Source organism: Dermacentor albipictus, chromosome 7 (assembly GCF_038994185.2).
Source record: "Dermacentor albipictus isolate Rhodes 1998 colony chromosome 7, USDA_Dalb.pri_finalv2, whole genome shotgun sequence".
Classification (NCBI taxonomy): Eukaryota; Metazoa; Arthropoda; class Arachnida; order Ixodida; family Ixodidae; genus Dermacentor; species Dermacentor albipictus.
In genome coordinates, this window is record NC_091827.1 from 618587 (window position 1) to 641936 (window position 23350).

General features: G+C 50.2%; 2 protein-coding genes across 6 annotated transcripts in view; one reads left to right on the forward strand and one right to left on the reverse strand.

Annotated features, from left to right (window-relative positions):
• LOC135918024 (uncharacterized) overlaps positions 1–23350 on the reverse strand; it is a 474504-nt gene that overhangs the window by 265075 nt on the left and 186079 nt on the right. The window lies entirely within an intron of this gene.
• The window catches only part of LOC135918026 (uncharacterized), a 194978-nt gene that overhangs the window by 55582 nt on the left and 116046 nt on the right, over positions 1–23350 (forward strand). For both annotated transcript variants that reach the window (XM_065451698.2, XM_065451697.2), the window contains exon 3: positions 20128–20310. In XM_065451698.2, the coding sequence (XP_065307770.2) occupies positions 20128–20310 (183 nt within the window). The remainder of the gene's footprint in view (positions 1–20127; positions 20311–23350) is intronic.

Sequence of the window (23350 nt, forward strand, 5' to 3'; positions counted from 1 at the left end):
GCCCTGGTTGTTTTTCCATATAAAATCCATTGTTCCTTTTCACATAAAAAAGAATATTGCGCATGCTCTGGTGTACAGTATTCTCAGATATGGGATTACTGTTTTTGCTTTTTGCTCAACCAGATGGCAAAACAGAGTTGACACTTTATTAAGAAACATACTAAGAAACATAGCATATAACGCCCCTTTTTCTGTGTCTGATAATATTTTCACAGCCCTTGGTCTTCCATGCTTTCTAACACTCTTTCTACAGACTGTAGTGGTGCAACATTTCTGGGACAGCAATTTCAAAACACGTCATACAGCCTCCCGAAACCTGCGTAGTTCCATTCGTTTTAAGGTGCCGCGCTCTTCAACAAGGCATGGGGAAGCCAGGCGCTGTGTTTATGTTCCCCAAATTTTTAATGACTTACCAGAGGAAATATTTTCCGCAACATCAAAAAAAATGCTAAAAATCATGGTTCACTCATTGTAACACGGTTCCTATATGCCTGAAAAATGTTCATGATCAGGCACGAATTGTTAAAATACTGTTCCTTGCTCTTTATTTTTCATTTCTTGTTGATGTTACTTTTCCTAACTTTTTGCACCTTAGTCACTATTGATTTCATCTTAGTATTGTGTTGATATATTGTGTTTATATTATGTTCTTATTTTATGTTTTACTGCACGTCCGTCTGCCGACTTTGCCGGGCCAAGTCCCTCAAGCCACTAGAGGCTTTGACAGGCCCGTTTCATTGCCCTGTATACGTTATGTGCAATAAAAGATTTATTATTATTATTATTATTATTATTATTATTATTATTATTATTATTATTATTATTATTATTATTATTATTATTATTATTATTATTACAAGGTCGCCTAGGCAACTGTGACGTGGATGGATGGATATTATGAGCGTCGCCTTTGGAACGGCGCGGTGGGTTCTTGCCAAGCTCTTGCTATTATACTGCCTAATATCCTACCTAGGTTAAATATGAAAAAAACAGAAAAGGAAAAATAAGCACGATGAATTCCCATAATTACATTTCTGACCCCCTATTGTGACCTTTGTTTTTGTAGCTCTCCGTTTTTTGTCGTTTCCCTGCTTCCACCAATCTTCCAATCGCCTCTTGTTTAGTTACTTTGGACATGTTTACTTTCCCCCTGCTCTCGCTGAACTCAAGGCCTCCAAGGAGGCCAGTGGTGCCTAAACCGACCGCTGGTCAGATAGATATCTTTACATTCTAATAAAACATGCTCCATCGTTTCCCTAGCTTTACCGCAGCAAGCACATGCTTCGTCTTCCTTCTTAAATCTCGCTTTATAGGTGCGTGTTCTAAAACATCCAGATCTCGCTTCGAAAAGTAATGAACTTCCCTTTGAGCTGTGATAAATTGTTCCTTTCCAGATTTTGTTTTTTCCTCTTTAGTTAGTCATGGCAGGTTTCTTTTTCATTGCCGCCTCCCATGAGATTATTTCAGCCACTCTGACTTACGCTTGACGTTCTTTGTTGCTGTGTTGCTCACCGTACAGGCCGCACAATTGCTGGTAATCTTCCTAGTTATTTTCTTCCACTGGGAATCAGTGTTCTTCCTGTGCAGATACCGTAACACTCTCCCAGCCCATTTACTTTCTTCCATATTCCTCAGCCGTTCTTCATAATCAATTTTACTGTGAGCTTGCCTCACTTCAAAACTTACGTTTTACGTATGTTTTGGGCCAAAACGTACAAACCTGAAGTCTACTTCAGGGCAATCGTGTCCGAGCGCCACACTTGGCAGATAGTTTACATACTTAAACAAACATCTGTCGACGCCTATTGTGGCAGACCCGTTCCTGGTTCCTTATTCGGAGGTGATCGTAAAGTTCCTATTGAAGGATAACCCAGGAGCATGTTCCGATTTCAGTGTAGGCGTAGATTTGTTCTTTTCCCATCCACACAGCACGCTCTTCCAGTACGTTCAGGAATGCATCGAGGAGGAAAATGATGAGCGTGTATTTCAAAGTGAATAAGGAAATAACATTGGATCCTTTCTACAGCTCGTCTTTCTACCTCAACAATACGTACGTTGATTGGAAAGGCCAAACATACATGCCTGGTGCGTGTATGGGTGCCAAAGTAGCCCCTGCCCTAAGTAATATGTTTCTCACTCGTGTTGACAAAAAATGTGGAAAAACACTTGACCGGCGATTTTATACGCATTTTTAGGTACGTAGATGATTTTCTCGAGCTTGTCGGATCCCTCCACCCTGAAAATGTGCCACATGCTCTTGATGTATTTAAGCGAAACGGTTCCGGACTCAAATTCACGCATGAAGTCCCAAAACATAGCATACTGCAATACCTAGATATAAAGCTAACCTTCGCACAAGACCAGCTGTGTTGGCAGTACTTCCCTTGGAGCGAGAAGCTCCTGTTGAACTACTGGCTGCATGGGTATGGCAGTCACGAAGTCTTGTCGTCATAAAATGAGCATTAACTTCGAGGCAAAGGTACATCGATGCAGGAAGGCCGGTTTCAAGGACTCTGTCCTTGTTTTATGTGTAGGCAAAATCCTCAAGAAGTTAAAGCCCCTCCAAACGCGACTTGGAGCAGCGTAGTAGCCCGGTTGAAAGGTGTAAAAAAAAAAAAAAAAAGCTGCGGTAATAGTCTACGTTCATTCTCTCTCACACAGATTTAAAAAAGTAGGGGCCAGATATGTTGTCAAAGTGTTGTTTTCAGCGCCTTATTAAGTTGGTAAGGTGAGAGCAGCTGTCCAATGAAGCAAAGGAAAAGGAAAGAACACAGGCTGTAAAATAAACGATGGGAAAAAGCCCGTGCCCTGTAATATTGCTGTTGTTTAAGAAATTCATTTGTCCTGCGGCCTTACGTACATAGGGCACACAGGCTGATGCATTATTGTGAGGCTATCGGAGCACCAGAATTAGACAAGAAATCTACAAACTTGGCAAAGCAGTGTCTCGAATGCGAGTGGAAACCATTCTTTGATAACGCAAAAATCTAGTTTATGCACGATGACAGCAAATACAAGGGAAGTGGTTGAAACATTTCACATCATGAGAAAAGGTAGTGGGTGTGTTAGTCAGCCTTGTATAGCCTTATCTTTGAAGGAAATGGGCTTGTTGAACAGAGGTGAACAACTGTGTTAATCTCCCCCGCGACCACGAAGTAATGTTTTGGTAATGACAAGTGCTTTTATTCACATCGAGCATGCGCGCACGTTTGATGTAAGGCTTCAAAAAGCCATCGTGTTATACCATAAACGCAGTTGTAAGTCAACGCCTTGTGTCCCATCCTCTATTCTGTTGTCCAGCGTACGTCTTTAGCGCTGTTATTAAACAATATGGAAAGCCACCAACTAGCCCAATCGGCCGTTCTTCTTCAGGATGAGGGTTGCCGAATGGTGAGCTTTAGGGATTCAGCCCGACGCTGTTCGGTGCCAATGTCACGTAAATTAGATGCGAGCGCACAGGAATCATTGTCATGGCCAGCGAGGCTAGCAGGATCCACCGGATGGCGCGAAAGACTATCGGCATCGTGACGTAGCCTGCCATATTTATAAATTACCTGAAGTGTATATTGTTGTAGTCTGAGAGCCCAGCGACCAAGGCGACCAATTGGGTTCTTGAGCGATGACAGCCATGGTGGTCGGTAGGAACCGACAATGCGCGGCCGTACAAATGCGGGCGAAATATCGCGACAGCCCAAACCAACGCAAGGCACTCGCGTTCTGTGATAGAAGAGTTCCGTTCAGACGTGGAGAGAAGGCGGCTGGCGTATGCAATAACACGTGTTTGGCCGTGCTGGAGGTGAGCGAGCACGGTGCCGATTCCATTACCACTGGCGCCTCTGCGAATTTCAGTAGTCGCGGATGGATCGAAGTGAGCCATTATAGGCGGTCAAGAGAGCAAGTTGGTAAGCGCCGAGAATGCAGCAGCTTGGGCATGGCCTCACGAGAAGGGGACGTCCTTCTTTAGAAGGTCGGCTAGGAGTCGGGCTATGATGGCTGAATTGCGTATAAAATGGCGGAAGTGCGAATTCCACAAGACTCCGAACATCATTAGTAAATGAGGGCACCGGGAAGTTCTTGACAGCGCTAATCTTGTCAGGGTCAGGTTGGACACCTGTAGCACTTACAAGATGACCAAGCACAGTGAGTTGTTGTCTGCTGAAAATTTGTGGAGTTTAGCTGGAGTCTCGCCCGACGAAATACCGCTAGAATGGTCGCCAAACGAGTAGGGTGACTTTCAAACGTTGGAAAAAACACAATGACGTCGTCTAGGTGGGACAGACGTATATATGGGCCATTTGTATCCACGAAGGAGAGAGATCCATCATCTGTTCGAAGGTTGCGGGGCCATTTCACACTCCAAAGGGCATAACTTTGAACTTATAGAGGCCGTCCGGTGCGACAAAGGTAGTTTTTTCTAGGTCCAAGTCGTCAACAGAAATCTGCTAGTAACCCTTGCGCAGGTCTATGGATGAGAAGTATCTCGCATCGTGAAGACAGTCAAGGGCGTCGTCGATTTGTGGCAGCGGATATACGTCTTTGCGCGTTATTTTATTTAAGGCACGATAGTCGACGCAAAAGCTCCAGTTGCCAGACTTCTTTTCTTTTACCAAGACCACAGGTGCCGCCCACGGACTGGAAGGAATCTCTATGACGTCTTTGGAGAGCATCTTATCGACCTCGTGTTGTATGACCTGGCGTTCGGAATGGAACACATGGTATGATCGCCGTCTCAAAGGAATAGCATCTCCCGCATGTATTCGATGACTTACGAGAGTCGTTTAACCCAGAGGGCGGTCATCGAAGTCGAAGATATCCCTGTAGGTCGCTAGCAGGTGGTGGAGTTCCGTGGCTTGACAGGTCGGAAGGTCAGGGACAATCATCTTGGTAATTTCGTCGGGGACTCGACTCGCCGGGCCAGTTTCGAGAAAGGACGAACAAGTTTCAGTGTCGAATGCCGCGATGTCGCAAGCGTCAAGCGTTGACACGTTGACCACTGAGATGCCTTGCGGGAGAGGTTGGGCCGGGTTGCTGAAGTTGAGGTGTGGGAGCTGGACATGGTTGTCGACAACAGTAACGAGGGTGTGCGGCATAGCAATACTTCGGGTCAACAGCACGTCAACTAGTGGATACTACGTAGTTGCCGTCGGGGACTGGTGATGCCGTCGTCAAGGCAACGCACGTGGCGGCTTACGGTGACAACCGAACATAATCGATAGAGCATAAGCGGTGTGACTGTGAAGGTGGAAAAGAAAGCTCAAGTTCAAGGACGCCGGTTGCACAGTCAATGAGAGTGGCATGCGCCGACAAGAAAACGAGTCCAAGAATGACGTCCTTGGGGCATTGCTCGATGACAGTAAACAAAAACGGATATACAGTGGCCGGCGATGGTGATACGAGCTGTGCACATTCCGATGATCGCGGGACTTCGTCCATCAGCGACGCGAATCATACCTGTAGCGGCGGAGGCAAGTACTTTCTTGAGGCGGCGACGAAGTTGATTACTCATCACGGAGATTTGTGCCCCAGTATTGACGAGTGCGGGAACAGTAAGCCGCCAACGACAACGTCGATCAAGCTTCGTCGTATCCGCAATACGAGGAGACAATTTCAGGTGGAAGTCGAAGATGCAGCGTCGCCGCTAAGAGTTGCATCCCTTAGTTTCACTGTCGTAGGTTGAGCAGCGATGTCGGGCGTCGTCGTAGAGGCGAAGGCGACGATGGACGATGCGCTGGCGGCGAACGAAACTGGTGGCGTCGGGGCGACGTGGAGCGACTGTGCGGCGTATAGGGATGACATCGACGTCGTACGGCTCAAAAGGATGGAAGCGGCGATAGGTATGACTGTTGTATGGATGAGTGGGCTGAAAATGGCGGTAGTTGTCGGTGCGGGTAGCAGTGCCATCCAGGGTGAACGGTCACACCCAACGGTTGTTGAAATGGCGCGTGACGTGACCGATATGGCTGCAGTTCCTTTTTTTTATTGCGACAGCGTGCCTTCTGGCATAAAGAAATATTTAAACGTGTAGATACACTCCAGATTCGCGGAGAAAGTTGAGCAATGTCCGCTGGTGGGGCCCCAAGATCCAACTTTCTACATCTGGCGGCCGACCTGGGGGTGGTCCACATCGAAGCAGGTGTTTCTGGCGGAGGGCATGTAGAGAAGGGCAAGTCCAGAGGAGGTGCCCAGTGTCCACCTCGCAGACAGGAGGGGGACACAAGGGGCAGGAATCGCTGATGGAGGCACGGTATTGTGCCGACCACGACCAGATTACCGCAGGGGTGAGAGCGACACGGAGGCGTAACCTTCGTAACAAGACCTCTTCCCAGCGCGCTAGGCCGCCAGGGCGGTCGGTGCCACACGGTGGGAGAAGTGCTCGCGTGGCGCGCCGAAGGTGTTCTTTTTCTGTAAGGAGCCTTGTCTCCGGAGAGGTGGGGGCCAGTTGAAGTGGACGCGAAGGTTTGTTATGGCCCGCTGCATCCACTAAGGCTTGTGTGGAATGTGCATTGCGACGTATCCATTGCACACGTACTATAACGGGTAATTTCTCCACTGTGTCGTGAATCTCCTGTGCCAAAACGTCGGAATTCAGAACACGCCGTAGACAACGGATGGCAGCTGAGGAATCGGTGAAGATGTCAATGTGTCTACTAGACCGCGGAAGCAGCGGACAGAGGATGGATATTGCGTCTCGGATTGCCAAGAGCTCCGCCTGTGTCGACGGCCAGGTAGGGGAGCAAGCATACGAGCAGGTTGCGATTTCTGACAATATTTCCGGACAAGCGATAGCCGTGATGACGTGATCATCACTCACACTAGCGTCGACATACGCTACATGTCCGCAGGAAGAGCTTGCACTCATGGCTGATGAGCTATTTGCTATGATACTCGACTCTCTAAGGTGGCCAATGGATCGCGTGTGTATGCGAGTCAGAGGCCGATTGTCCGTAACTTGCTGATAAAGCCATGGTGGTCGTGGCGAGCAGGAATCGTAGGGCATCACTGAACCGTCTGCCATATACTTCTCAAGAGCTGCAGCTTCAGGAATATTATGGCACTTTGCAGAACGAGCTTGGCTACGCTGGTGGACCAGTTCGTGTAGCGTATTTAATTGCGCTTCGGCCTGGAGTGCGTGAATGGGCGTAATTTGTGGGAGGCCCGTAATAACCCGCATTGCTGCTCGATTGATAGATTCCAAGCGGTCCCACTCTGCTCGTGTCGTGTGATGAAACTGGGCTTGGTATATCAATTTTGGCTGTAGCACAGTACGTATGAGGAGGCGGGCGATGGTAGTTGTGGCACCACCTGACTTTTGAGAAATCCTACGAATGAGTTGCAGCATTTGGGATGTCTTCTGACGTGCTGTGCGAATCCAGGGGCTGGCGGAGCCGGAATCGTACAGGTCCAGGCCGAGGACTCGGAGTGAGTTGACGCCTGGAATTCTGCTTCCGTGCAAAAGAAGGACGATAGGGGTGGTGTTAAACGCACGGTGGCCGCGCGCATTCGCGACCGGAAGTAGAGCCGTCTTTTGAGGCGACAACGTGAGTCCCAGAAAAGAACGCCATTGATATGTAATTGTAAGAGCGAGCTGCAACCGTGTGGCTTGAATTTGGAGAGACGGGTGGACGGTCCAGACTGTGATGTCATCCGCGTAAATGAGTGCGTGCAAGTCAGCAATGTCGCCCAATCGCCATGCCTAGGGTAGGAGGCTAATGTTTAAAAGTATGGGGGCCAGCACTGACCCTTGCGGTACACCGCAATGTGGCCGAAAGGATCCCACATTCTCCTTGTTGATGCGGATGGCGAATTCACGCGATGTAAGAAAGGTGTGAATAAACTTGCATATGTGGGCGGGTAAGTGAATCCAGCGTAGCACTTCAACGAGGGCAGCGTGGCTGACGTGGTCGTATGCTTTGTGCACATCCATGCGGAGCACGGACCTCACTCGGGTCGATCGGCCACCAATCAAAACCTTAGAGGACAAGTGACCTAGGCCGTCTTCTGCACCAAGGTGGGGGCGGAAGCCAACTTGCGACGGATGATACCAGTGATGTACGTCTAGCCACCACTGGAGACGGTTAGCCACCATGCGTGCCAACAATTTCCATAATGCACACATAAGAGAAATTGGTCGAAGATTTGATATGTTGTCATGAGGTTTGCCGGGCTTTGGGATGGCGATTATAGCTGCTTGCAGCCAGTGCTCCCGTACTTCTCCTGACAGCCATGCAGCGTTTAACGAGCTAAGAACATCTTTCAAGGTGGCTCCTTCTAGGTTTTTAAATGCCTCATAGGTCACGCCTTCAGGACCCGGGGCAGTCTTCGATTTGGCTTGGTCTATTGCAGGGAGAAATTCAGCCACCGTGAACGGAGAGTGCATCCCAGCGATAGCGTGAGCTGATGGGAGTGCCCCTGCACTCGGTGGAAGCGTAAATGGGGCGGAGACCACAGGTGGCTGCGTATGATAACCAGGAAATAATGCCTGCACTATGTCAAATGCAAAGACGTCTGCGGTTTTGTCAGACGCGAGGCACGCGCTGGAACCCGGGTCAGGAGAGCGTCCACCAACTTCCATTGCTCGGAATGTTCTCCAAATTGAGGCGGCGCTGGTGGTTGGATCTAGCGAAGAACACCAGGCCAACGAGCGTTGACGTGAGAGGCGGCGTTCGTGGCGTCTAGCTGCAGCTGTCAGCTGACGGTGGCGGAGTTGAGCCTCCACGGAATCTGGGTGTCGGCTGGCATGAACCTCTGCTTGGCGACGCTGTGCCCAGAGCTGTAGGAGTTGAAGATCTGGCGCCGGACGAGATTCCTCGACCGATGACGTTCAAGTAGCTGTTTTGACCGCCGATTGTAACATTGGGATGGGGTCGCATAGAGGGGCGAGAGCGTCCCTTGATAACGAAGCACGAAACGTGTCCCATTCGATCACCCTACATTGGCGACGGAGGTGGTCGGTTTTCTGAGGGGCTAAGCCGAGCCGAATGGGATGGTGATCACTCCCCCAGCAGTCCGGTTCCCGATGCCAGGTAACTGTTGTTAGATATGGAGCTGTTTCCTGCGATTACTTCGAGTTCCCCAAACCACTTCGAAACGCAGCACAGCTAATAGAGGAACGCAGAAGCAGGAAAAGCACATTCCAGAGGAGCGCCCAGGCAAACAAGTTGAAGGCCACAAGACAGGTGCAAACCAAGACGGCGGTAATGCGCCGTGACAGCCAGACGTGCCGGGAAGGTCCAAGCGTACCTCTCTTCGCCTTTGAAGAAGACATTTGCTACCGCTGTGGGGCCGTAGCACCGGGAGCGGGTGGGCCTCGGACAATGGAGCATGAGCAGCCCCCCTCCTTCTCCTCCTCGAAAGAAGTGGATTGCAATTCTGCGAGGCAAGAGCGCACCGGGCTCAAGTGATCAAGAGAGGAGGACCAGGCGCCGACTCTCTTCGCCGGGTATGACACCATCGCACGGACGCCTACCATTGGCTGAAAGTGGCGTCATCGGAGCGGACTCTCCCATTGGTCGAACATGACGCGACTTCCAGTGCTCGAAGGGTGTATAAGAAGCCTTCCAGAGAGACCAGAGCATGCCCTGATTCCCGGATTCACCTCTCTCGAACTTCTTGCCGCGGGCTGCAGCGTCCGAGTTGCTGCCGGCCCGTAATGACAGTACGACTGTTAATTGACGCTCACCTCCTTGTAAATAATGTAGAATAAATACTCCCAAGTTTGGTTTTCATCCCGAAGTCCGTCCTTCAACCCCTACACTGTCTGATGGCCCAACCACCAGGCCAGGTCCGGTTAATACGGTGGCATTCGTGGGTGGGTGCAACGAGGTGTAGGCATGGATACGTCATTAATCAGATTAAAGTTCTTCTGGGTGAGAGTATCAAGGATGAGACGTCCACGTTCACTAAACACAGAGTACCCCCACTCACGGTTAGGAGCATTGAAATCACCGACGATGAGAATAGGACAGCCAGGATGATGCCGACGAAGCCAGGTGATCCACCCTAGACGAAGAGAGCCTGTCGCGAATGAGGACGCACATAACACGACACAAACACAATAGCACACTGAGAGAGTTGCCCCTTTACAGCCACGAGCTCTTGCCACGCAGTGCACCATGTCACCATAGGTATAGCCGTCTCAACGAGGGAGGTACGAACATATATAGCTAATTTGCCTGGTTTATCACCTGACAGACACGCACGGCGATCTGGGATGGAAGGTGTTGCGTAACTAGCAAACCCCGAGATTCGAGGAAGAGACTTCTGCTCCTGCAGGAGGAACGCCCAAGCTCGAAGTGAGCCCAAGCGAATGCGTTCTCGGAGCTCGCCAACCTTGTTAGCGAGACCCCGACAGTTCCATTGAATTACATATGAATTCGGGTTGGAGGCCATTGTGGCAGCCATCATAATAAGTGCTCCGCAAGAGTGACAGTTAGGGCCTGTAACTGTTGCACAACATAACGCAGAAGCGATGCCGGGTCGGAGGCGAGTTTAGGCGCAGGTTCACGCAGAGACGCAATACCTTACGCCGGCACTGGTGAATGACATTTATGAGGCGTTTGTGCCGCCGATGACTTTTATGTTCGTGGTTATATCGCACTCAGTTTTACAAACACGATATTAAGGAAGGACAGGACGTGGACGGACGTAGCGCAAACTACCAACTGTTTAATACTGTTAAAGAACGCGCTTATATACAAGGAGATATGGTGCGGGGCGGGAGGTACATATAAAAAAATATGACAAGGTGACGATATGTGATCATAGTTTGGATCAGGCATGTTGTCGACGAAGTGTTCGCAGTGACAAGGCGGTTGCGGCGAGAGTTGAGTTTGGATAATTCCGTTTGAAATCTTTCGATGTTGCGATCGATGTCACCCAATTCCTTTTGAAGATCATTCTGGGCCATTGTAGACGCACGATGCCTGTGACGAGTCCGGCTAGTAACATCGCTATAAGTTGCCTGAGGAGTGGATACCCCCTTAGATGATGAAGGGTCATCTTCCTTGATGGCTTCATCCTCTTCTGTTAGCGGAGCGAAGCGGTTGGGAGACACCAACAGGTCCTGGGTATGTGGAGTAGGGTGAAAATGCGAACGCCGCGTTTACTTTTGTGAGCCTCACGTTTCGTTGGGCAAGCGCGATCCGTTATTGAATAGTCATTGGATTTGCGTAGACCACATCGGAATGCTTGGGAGGTGTTTGGCTCATTTGTCTGCACCGGAGCCGGGTTAGGGCACGATGCACGCATGTGGCCTTGTTGCAGGCACTGGTGACAGTATACTACGCTTGGGCGGTATGAACGAGGTCGAAGGACGCACCCATTGCAGATAAACCGTTTAAATGGGGTAGCGGGTCCTGAAACTGTCTCTGGCACGGACATCTCTCGCTACGTGGTAACAGGGGTCGATCCCGACGAACCGCCGGAAACTCTATGTGATACGTCGACTTATGACACTCATCATGTGCTGCTAGCCCGCTACCTAGGACGTGGTCACACATGCCTGGGGGGGGGGGGGTGTATTCTGCAAGAGTCCACCTAGTGGACTGTCCATTTCGGCCGCTGCTGATTGGATGTAGCTGTACGAGCGAGGAGGAGACGAGCGGCCCTACCCAATCAGCAGCGGCCGCAATGGACAGTCCACTAGGTGGACTCTTACAGAATACCCCCCCCACCCCGGTATGCTTGAACGGGCAAGACGCGTCCATTGGGAAGGGTGATTGCTGTCAATGTGCACAGGGCATACACTTTCCCTAAGGACGGCAACCACACCGAAACCGTGTTGTAGGCCCGGTGATATGTGTAGCCTGAGAAGCCCGTCGCGGTGACGCAAGAAGCGAGCGTTTTCTGAAGGGTCGTCGTAGGGATGTCTTCTATGTTGTAGCCTTCCTTTGGACGGATGGCAACTTTGTACGATCCAGGGGGGCTGTTAGATGGGCGTTCCGGGAGAGAGTCTGGATTCAGCAGACACGGACGCTTCTGGACAGTAGCAACTGACGAGGCAAGCACTGGAGACGCGCCCGGTGATGCAGCGTTGCACAGAGACGCCTGTGTTCGCGGGTCCCCTACGTCGTCTTCCATCGTCTCTTCGTTGGTGGCGGTAACCGACTCAGCAGCAGGAGTAGTCGTCATGAGCTCCACAGCTAACTGCTGCCGCAGCTGCTCTTTCTTGCGTGGCATTATTGCGCCTTGGCGGGATCGCTGTTCACGCGATGAGGCGGCTAAGCCTAAAGCATTCGGACTCACTTTAGGCGACGCTGTCTTGTCCCCGGGAGCATCCCGGGGGCCGTCGATGGCTCGGTTTGGTGCCACAGGTGGACTGGCTACGAGGAGTGGCCAGAGGTGGCGGAATTTCACACTTACAAAGGGAAAAGGCACTTCAAAAGCCGGAGCTGCAGGACCACACGTCCGACGAAATCAAGCGCTTGCAGCGCCCTCATATGGCTGCAGTTATAACAAATCGGCCGATCATCTGCCATCCGCCATTCAGCCGGATTCCGCGAGTGAGGGCAGAACCATTGCTCTTGGGCGAGGCGGCGACCTAAGGCGAAAGTCAGGTGTCCGAGAACGAGCAACGGTGCAGGCGGCGAAACCCAAGTTGCCGAGTTCTTCCCACACAATGTACTGGACCAGGGAAACGACCAACGTGTTAAAATCGCCGTGGACGGTGTTGGGAAGAGCAGGAGCAATTGCTTCGATTTTCCGACAGACGATTCGTGTAAGTTCCGGCGACAGGGACAACTGGATACGATACCTGTCCGTCCTCGCATGATGATGTCGGAGCCGTGTTCGGTAGCCGAGCGAATGTGCTCGCAATACACCGGCTTTGGGCCTGCTTAAAACGCCGCCATTCTTCAGTAGAATGGGGAAATCTGGAATAGAAGAACAGAAGTCGGGAAATCGTGACGGCGCACTTGGGACTAATTTTGCTCACTCGTCTTGTTCTGTAGATAGGCGCACCCGGAACGTATGTTCCTTTTGTTCCCTTTAGCTACAGAAAAACCTTGCGCGGGCTATGTCCATCTAATGCGTTTTGGCGGATCTGTGCGGCCAGCATATGCTGTTGTCAGTTACGTAAATCATTTTTGCTTGACGTGTCAGTGCGTAGATAATAAGGGGAGATCTCTACGGTATACCACGCCAGTCACCTGCTTTTCAAGAAGACAGTCATGCCCTTCACGAATGATCAGAAGGCTAAAATGTTCATGGCTCTGCGGGCGGCGCATGGTGACATGAGGAAGGCAACCAAGCTATTCCGGATACGGCATTGCGGAGGACGCCCTAGTCCGTCAACAATATTTAGAACGTACGAAGTCCTTTGCGAGACTGCTAGTTCCACAAGAAAGCTACACAGGACTGCGACTGTAGTTGAAGTGGAAACGGATGTTTTTGCATTCTTTGCTGCTAACCTTCACAGTAGTGTGCGCGACGCCAGTGCGGAGGCCGGAAACTCAAGGTCATCAGTGTGAAGGATTTCAAAAAGAGGCCATATGCACCCGTACCATTTACGTACATCGTCATCAAAAACTTGAAGACCGAGATTTTGAAAACAGACTTGACATTGCCAATCGGATTTTCAAGAAATGTGAAGCAGAACCGGGCTTTCTCACTTGCGCGCTTTGGACGGTGTTAAGAACGGCCAGCTGCAGTGCAAGTTTGCCAGCCATTTACGCCAGTGGTGGCAACCTCATCTTGGAATTTCGCCGGCAACCTCTAGCCACGGCGTGACTAAGTCGACTTTGTGTCATGAACAATACGCGCATCCTCTACTCTCCGTCGCTTCAGCTAGGATGCGTTCGACGAAGCAGGCTTTGTGCTGAAACCGTCACCGTTACGCTCTAGCCTCATCGCCGTTGTGACTGAAGGAATTTGACGAAGCAGGCTTTGTGCGCAACAGCACAACGCCGACCTGATCTGCTACGGGTGGGGGAGTTGACGCGGGAACGCCGACGCAGGCTCCTTCCCACGCACCGACCAAGACGCAAGACAACGCGCTACCCGGAACGGCTCCGAGTTCTATGAAGCGCCTCTGACGTCGGCTCCGGACCATCGCACTTGTGTGTATGCGTGTGTGCGTGTAAACCGTGCCGCGGAGAGGCGGCTAGTTTGCGATGACTAAACGAACGTTCGCATCACCTTGTATCGGAAGAGGACCGAGTGTTTAAAAACCGCTGTTGTGCGGCTGCTCAGGATACTCTCTCTCAACCAGTCATGTTACACTGATATAAATACTGTAAATAAACCCATATTCCTCGTTCTCAATGAGAAGCAGTCCTTCCCTTCATCAACGTCCTCAGCGTGCATAAGTTGGACGACGGCATGGACCAGCTACCTTCTAATTCATGCCCGACTCCAATCTTGGCAACGGATCACGAGCGATGGGATTGAACCCCCAATCATGACAACGGATAAGGCTAATTTCTCCAGAAACGCACAAGTTAATCTTCACAATGTGCACTAGTGGAGTGATAGTAATCCCCAGTGGCTGGCGCAAACACGACACCAATACCAGCGGTCGTTTATTGTGCCGTGCGGTATTTTTGATGGCAACATCATCGGACCCATCTCTTTTGACAGCACTCTAACGACGCAAGGCTACCTGAACGACATACTCGAGGACCCCGGTGAACCACGTCTGTTGCAACGTTTCACTTGCGCTCCTTCGGAACATCTGGTTTCAACCCGATGGTGCTCCTGCGCATAGTCAGTCTAGAACGTGGCTCGACAAGCTTTTTTCTGGACAGTGGATTGTCCGGCATAGAGCTGTACCCTGGCCTTCAAGGTCGTCGGACATGACACCGCTGGACTTCTTGTGGGGCTACGTGAAAGACCGCGTGCATAGCAGCGAAACTACCATACCGGACGCCCTATAGGCAAAAATAAGCAGAGTCTGCAGCGTAATTGCAACGTCGTTGGTCAAAGCTGCAACAGCACAAATGTTGGAAAGAAGCAAGTATTGTATTGCTTCAGATGGTGACCTGTTTGAGCACGTGCTATAAGTGACAGCGGAAAATAACCACGCGAAACTGGTGTAAAACGTGACTGTTTAACGCACCTTCGTGATGTCACCTTATCCTTAAATTAAAAAAAAGCTTGCGACAGTGATAAAAATAAGTAAAATACTGCTTTGTTTTGGCTCTTTCCCGGAGTTGAAGAGAAAGAAAGTGTAAATGGCAGAACCAGTTGCACTTCTGGATGTTTCTTTGTGGGCGGCCGAGACGCCTTACGTGCTTTCGGTTTATTTTTTATTGAAATAAATTCTTGAGTAGCTCTTTTCTGTTTTTCCGAGAACTGCCTTTTCTTTTTTTTTCGTGCTCTTCGGCGCAACGTTTCTTTTTTTATATACATCGGTTCACTTTCTTTTGTAGCTTTGTTTCATGGTACGCGAAGGTAGAGCTATCCCGAGTGCCTGATGATCGAGCAAAACATTCTTGCGTCCGCAGATGCTGACGCTTATCGCACCACGCTATAGTTAGGTTATATACGAGCCTTACACGATGCGGCGATAAACGAATGCAGGTGTATATCTTTTAGAGGTTGCTTGGAGGCTCTCAAGCAGCGCGCGAGCGCGCATCTATTACGTACTTCGCGGGCTTTTTTTTTTTTGAAAAAGCAACTAGGCACAATTCAGCACAAAATAAATGCTTGATTCGGAGGTTATTTAAGGTGCCCTACAACTTTGTAATTGACATGTTTGCGATTCAAGCATTAATTAAAATGTTCGCTAATTAACAGCAATAAATTAGTACTTCGTGATGAAAAAAAATACTGGCTCTAAGTACACACGGCTGCCGCTACTGTGCAGTCGGTACGACTTCTCTAGAGGTCTTGCGCTTCTTAAAAATATTGGTCCAACTGGCTCATCTGGTATATTTGGCAGGAGTGTCGCAGATTGGAAAGGCGACGCGATAAGCCCTTTTATACCTTTCCATCGCGTGTGCGACAATGCCCTCTGGAGCTCCCTAGACGTCGCCACAGCAGCCTCTTGACGGCCGTAATTATTCGTGATCCCCCCAAAACCTTACAGAAACTGCAGCGCTTACCTTTGTACTAACGTGCAACAGTGCAGAGGGGAGGTAGATAAGATGGCATAGTGGAGGTAGGGAGAGGAGGCAAATGGGTAGAACCGACGCATTCATGAAAAGAGTGAATAACAGCCTTGCCAATCTTCGCTCGCACCTCCTATAGATGGGTGCAAAGCGAGAGAGGGAAAAGGAGGCGTAACAAGGAAAGGAAAAGCCACCACTATACTCGACAGCGGTTGCCGACTAACTGGATAAATTTAAACTCAACGTACGGTACGTTACGTTTCTACTATTTCTGAAAAATAAACACTGTGCAACTTTGTCAAGCGGACAACTGACGCAGACCGTGCAGACGCAAAGCGGCATGAAGTGCTGCAGCGTCTGGGCGACACTGCGAAAGGGGCCGCACGTCAAATCAACACTTCTGATGCCCGTCGTGGTGTAGCTTCGCGGCTAGGGCGTAGCGCTCGAGTTTTCGGGTTCCGCCACTACGGCGTGCAGGATAGTCCGATTGTGCTTTTGGAACGTAATTCAATGAATGTTTAACATTTCTGCGAACATGCGAGGTGCCGGCTGAGGCAATGACCATGCTAATCTTCTCGGATGTTATGAACGGCGCACAACAAACATTTAACACACCTCACGCCTCAAGCAGACATATCTCGCTGTGTGTTCTGTGTACTGCGCAGACAAACGACAGGGGTGCACGCAAGGCAACGTTTAGCATCAGCTCGCCACTCTCGCATTGCACTAAACACTGAAGAAAACGTCCGCCGTCAACATCACTGGTAATTTTCGTCAATCCCAGCAAAAAATTACCGACGATTACGTTACTTCCTAATGCGAAATTTGAGCGCAGCAAATAAGCTGTTTCACCTTTTCGATAGATTGAGGCAAAGAAATCGAGCAACACATGTATGCGCTATCACAGAATTTTTTTTTTTATTTTTCACACGTATTCCTTTAACAAAGACTCCACTAACAGTTCTTGACAGTCATGAAGGAAGCTTTGTGGTCGGAGAAATAGACTGATATATGTTCGACTTGGTACACCAATGCTTGATTCTCAAAGACGAGATCTATACAAGTGCCTCGCGAGGTTGTCACAGCCGTGGGACGCGTTACGAGCGAGAGGAACGGGATGTTCTCCCGCATAAGTGTTAGGAAATTGCTGTTTGTCTTTATGTCAACATTAAAGTCCCCCACTACTAACATCGGTGTGGATCGATGGACGGTTAATGCGAGTTGCAGGAAGTGCACGACGTCTTTCGTGAGTGCGGTAGCGGACTCACGAAAGCGGTATCAGTCGGTCGCTGCTAGCGCTGGGGGGATGAAAGGGGGGCGGAGCTGGTTACGAGGCCGACGATAACGCCGACGACCACGCGAAACCCAGGAACGGACGCCAAAGAGCCATTTGTGTAGCCAGCCCTCCTCCACAGTCTCGCCTCCTCCCTTCCATCATCTTCCCTCGCCCGGAGAGCCGACAGCGCGCATGCGCGGCGGCGGAGCAGATTCGTCGGCGAGCTGGTTACGAGGCCGACGACGACGCCGACGACGACGCGAAACCCAGGAACGGACGCCAAAGAGCCATTTGTGTAGCCAGCCCTCCTCCACAGTCTCTCCTCCTCCCTTCCATCATCCTCCCTCGCCCGGAGAGCCGACAGCGCGCATGCGCGGCGGCGGAGCAGCAGATTCGTCGGCGAGCTGGTTACGAGGCCGACGACAACGCCGACGACGACGACAACGCCGACGACGACGACGACGCGAAACCCAGGAAAGGACGCCAAAGAGCTGCGCTCTAAAAGAAAAGAAAGCTTCGCTTACATCTATTTCGACAGCGCGTGGGATACGCGTGACCTTTATTTCGATAGCAATTAAATGGACACGCCAGGCGCATTTCTGCCGTCGCCGTGAGGTTCCGTATAAAGCCCAAGGGCCATAAGATCGTCGCCCCACGTCGTGTGCTGTATGGGCGAGTGCGGCTTTGCACGAGCGAGGAAGGCTGCGTTCACACTTGGTCTCGGAGCAGGCGGAAGCGGAAAAAACTTGACAAAATCCGCCCACCTAGGCGGAGAAACGGGCGGAAAACCAGGCGGCGAAAAAATCGGTCTCGGACCGATTTTTTCGCCCAGGCGGAGCGGAAAGACGCTCCGCTTTACCGGAAGCTGCAATCGCATGTAAACATCCGGTCGTAAAATTTAACATTTTCCATTGCTCATTGTCTATTTTTAGAAAAAGCAACTAGCCAAAGCTATCGAAACTATGTCTCGTTTATCTTCCGTGGTAGACGAAAGTTAAAAACGACACGCGCAGTTGCGCGAAATGGTAGCTTTTAGTAACTGATGGGTCAATGAATGAACGTATGTCTTGAAATAGTGTGATGAACAGTGCCACCACGCGGACAAACGTACGCAAACTAGATAGATGTGTGAGAAAGCGGAAGTGGTTTCCGCTGCAGTGGCGAAACAAATGTGAACGTTTTGTACATGCGCGAAAAAGATTATCCGGCCGCTTTGGCTTTTCCGTCCGCTTGCGGTTTGCCAAGTGTGAACGTAGCCGACGGCGTGCCGGAAGCCGCCCTCTACTGTCGCGCGCGAGGCACCAGGGTGAGGCAAGGGATGGGCGCGTTCTTCTCCGGCAGAGTGAGCGCCGAATCTTGAAAGCGATCTGTGACATGGCCAAAGTGTGCGCCCGCGGGGGCATCTTCACAGCGATCTGCTGTTTGCAGAGTGCGCGTAGTGCCGGTAGTCTCGTATGCGCTGTATTTTCAACGTTTTGTTCGCGTTGAAGCGAGATATACTCGAAGGTCAATTGTAATTGGAAACATTGGTTGCGCTTTCTAGACAATCACATGTAAGAAGACAGGACAGGCGCAAACTAACAACTGAGGTTTATTCGAGAAAAAACACTTATATATCAGACCATGCCAGCGCAGGCAGAAGAAATCAGCAGCATAACAGAAGAAAAAACCCCAAAACAGAAAAAACCAATGGCGTGGCTCACCTACCAATGGCGTGGCTCAACGAATGTTTCCCATTACAATGAATCAACTTGCCCAACAACGCATCCTGAAGGTCAATTGGCTCGCTGCTGCTGCCGCGATTCCTCACTCTAGCATATTGACAGCTAGTTTCCGCGCTCATCGCGCGAAATGCGCTCATGTTTACCTGTGCGCACGTGCTTGTTAACCGCACTCGTTAATTTAGTTAAGATACATTGGCGCGCTAGATGGTTTGAATCCATGATGGAATGTTTAATTGTGATTGAACAAAGACGTAGAAACAGACATGCACACAGAGACCCTTATCCCTCAAGAGAAAAGTATATAGTAGCTGTGTCTCACCAGTACTCACCTACGGGGCAGAAACGTGGAGGCTTACGAAAAGGGTTCTACTCAAATTGAGGACGACGCAACGAGCTATGTAAAGAAGAATGATAGGTGTAACGTTAAGGGATAAGAAAAGAGCAGATTGGGTGAGGGAACAAAGGCGAGTTAATGACATCTTAGTTGAAATCAAGAAAAAGAAATGGGCATGGGCAGGACATGTAATGAGGAGGGAAGATAACCCATGGTCATTAAGGGTTACGGACTGGATCCCAAGGGAAGGGAAGCGTAGCAGGGGGCGGCAGAAAGTTAGGTGGGCGGATGAGATTAAGAAGTTTGCAGGGACGGCATGGCCACAATTAGTACATGACCGGGGTCGTTGGAGAAGTATGGGAGAGGCCTTTGCCCTGCAGTGGGCGTAACCAGGCTGATGATGAATGATGAACACAGAGACAGCGCTGTCTCTGTGAGGCTCTTTTCTTTCTACGTCCTCGATCAGTCGCACCACCTTAAATCATTGTTAATGTTGCTAGTAAGCAAATGTTTACAAGTTAATACGGCCGATAAAGCTACTATCCTTACTTCGTATAGCCATCTACTAATTTGCTATCGCAATCGGTGCTTCGCCTTTCGGGCGAAACTGCGACTTTTTTGTCAGTCAGTGTATCAGTTTATTTAATCGATTGACTATGATTTATTTATATGGGCGGACTTGGTTACAGAGGTCCGTCAGTGTACAGGCTTCTGGACTCAACGGAGGCCTTTCTCGCTGTCTCGCAGCGCCAGTGACGCAAAGACCTGGCAAGGATGGAGAGGAGGAAAACGGATGGCCAGCGGTGGCCGACCGGGAGTGCCACACGGACCACCAATGCCACCGCGGTTACTGCTGGCACGGCACCTGCTCCTGCAAAGACGGCTTCGTCAAGGAGCGAAGCTTTTCTGGAAGCTGGAGCTGCGTCCACAGTAAGAATCCAGTGCAAAGGCGGTGGCTGACAAGTGGAAACACACTGGGATAAAGATTGATGGACGAGGATAAGGTACCTTCGACAGGCTGGTCGACGTTTCGATAGGTGCACCTATCTTCGTCAATGGCTGCCTCGTCATCCTTGGCGTATTGGTTCAGCAGGCCAGTAGGGTGACGTCACATGGTTTCCCTGTCCTTGGCGATACTACGTGACTTAACTCTACTAACCCGTTAGAGCTAACCCACCCATGATGACAAGGCCACATTTGACCAAAATATGTCGACCCATCGAAACGTCGGTGAGCCTTTCTGAGGCATGCTACTCCCTGTTAATCCAACATCAGCTAGTAAAGCAATGAAGGGGGCTAGTTGGTGAACGTTCATGGTTATATTGCGCTCAGTTTTACACAGACGATATTAAGAAAGGACAGGACGTGGACGGACGTAGCGCAAACTACCAACTGTTTAATAATGTTAAACAACGCGCTTATATACAAGGAGATATGGCGCGGGGGGGGGGGGGTATAAAAGATATGACAAGTTCACGGAATGTGATCATAGTTCGGGTCAGGCATACATGGTTCACTGGCACCCGTTCGCCCTGGCAAACTCAACCTCAGCTTTGATAAGGGCGATGGACGGAGTGCTTACGCACATTTCTTTTTCTTTTGCTATCGCAAGCGCCTCCCATATTTCTCGCTCCGTTTTTGTTTTTGACGTGCCAATGACTGTGGCGCTTTCTAGAAGCGGAGAGCATTTGCATTGTTTGCAATGTGCAGCCAAGTTGCTGGGTGCTGTCAGAAGCTGGCACGTGTATTTGTGCTCCCGTAACCTATCATTTAGACAGCGTCCAGTTTGCCCGATGTATACTTTCCCGCAATCTAGTGGGATTTGGTAAACAACTGAAGTTGCACATTCCACGTACTTTGTCACGTGTTTAGTTTGACAGATCGTAGCACTAGTGTTTGCCTCTTTGGATCCTGCATTCACCCTCTTGCACATGCCTTTTAGTTTTTGTGGAGCGGATAACAGAACTTGAACGTCATGGCGTTGGGCTGTCTTTTTTATCCTATGTGACAAGCCATGAATGTAAGGCAACACCACGCGTTTTTTCAATTTTTCTTTTTCCTGTGTTTTCTGCCTTTTCCTGTTGGTTCTGATTTCGGGCAACAAGTTTTCACAGATTTGCACCAACGTGAGCGACCAGATTGGTGGCGCCAGCTGTTGGCGCAAAGCTCAACCACATAAACACGGAGCCAATTGATATTGGCGGCGAGGAGTTACGGAGTCGCCATCTATCGGAAGCGCCTCGCTCGCGTAGTATGAGGGATCAGGTGGCGCGCTCCTCATAGGTTTTGCTGTCAGCGCTCACTGAAAACACCACGCGCGAGCTCTCCCGGACATTTATGTAAGTACTTCTAAAACGAGAGAAGTTTCTTGGTGTCTAAATAATAATCTTGGTCAAACTGAAAGCACGCAATCGTTTACAGACGCTATCTCTTTACCGAATGCGTACAGTGAACGCCACTGCGCGCGGTCACCGCGATGGAGTCTCCCGAACCGCCTTCTTGCGTGAAAGGTAGGTAAACGCCGAGAGAAAACTATGTGAAATATGTTCTTATAGTGTTTGTATAACTAAATGGAGCGTAATAGAACGAAGCCTCAATGCAGCGATCGCGCAGATTCGCAGCGACCGACTGCGCGTCTGCGTGCTTGTCCGCGCACTGTTTCGCTTTCTCCGCGCGCGCGTTTTCTCACCGTGCCATGAGCTTTAGCCCGCAGAATATGAGCATTTGACAGTATACAAGCAACCATTGTTGCGTGGGCGCTATCAGAGCTGTTCAAAAATAATTTCATCGTAGAGACTTCGACGCCTACGGGGACTGTAATGTGCCGTCGCGACGATTCAATCTTTTTTTTTTCTTCTAAATTCTTTGTTCTTTCAATATTATTTCTTGAGTTGCGTCGCACTGTATGTTTATCGGTGTTCTCAGCGTGCAATTTCCCACTGCTCCTTTTTTGTAATCCAGTGCATTAATTCATAACACAAATATGACCATATGCCATGCTTTTTTTAAATGTGCTACTAACCGCTGCCTTTCCACTCCACTGAACTTGCCAGTATCTATAGCATCGACAAGTTCATAGACCAAACCGTCATGAGATTAGTCGGGCAGCGGACTCGGGCGAGCGTCTCAGTGCGCGTTTTCAGAACATCGCAGACCGGGCGCCGTAGCAGAAATCTTCCTCGCGTCTGTGCTTGCTGCATACCCGAGTAGTAGCCGCTGACTGTTTGCCGGTTTTATGTTTCGCGAGCCAAGCTTCACGCAGCTTCTTGTCCTGCGGCTACGTGTGAATAAGGCTGACACCGGCCTCCATTACGTGCGTCCGGCCCTGCGGCACCGAGCAGTTGCCTACCATGTTGCACGCCTTCAAAGGCAGCCACTACCTATTGCAGCGCTTTGAAGCGTTGTAAAGGAGACACTCGAAGCGGGAAAATTTCGCCACTAAATGAGGACCGCATCGTAAGAGGGAATTTGAACTCGTTTTCAGCTCGCTTCGGGGCGCCCGAAGCAGCCGACGCGGCCGCTATGTTCACGTGATCCCTCCTAGCACGTCACGCCGACGGTGGCGCCAGCTTTTCCAGTGGTGGAGCTGGAGGCCAATATTTTGCTTAGCTGCTTTTGGACAGCGGCGCAATAGTGTGGACAGTTACGCCACTGCCAAAAATTTGCACCAGCAGTGAAGCAGAAGATAGTCGCTTAATGTCATTTTAGTTCTGTGTTTGTCTGGTTGAGCTCTACGCCACCACGGCGGCTGCACCGCTCTGGCCGCTCACGTTGCCCCCGCTCATCCGGCAATCCACCCAAACCACCCCCGTTTGCCGGAATAGCGGACACGCTAAAAGTCTCCAATGATTTCACGCGGATGAATAAGGCGCTGAAGAGCGATAACGGATTATGTAATGATCGGAACCGTCATCAGCGCACCTCGGGCCTCCACCTGCAGTACTTTGCTTGCGTCGTCAATGCTCCTTGC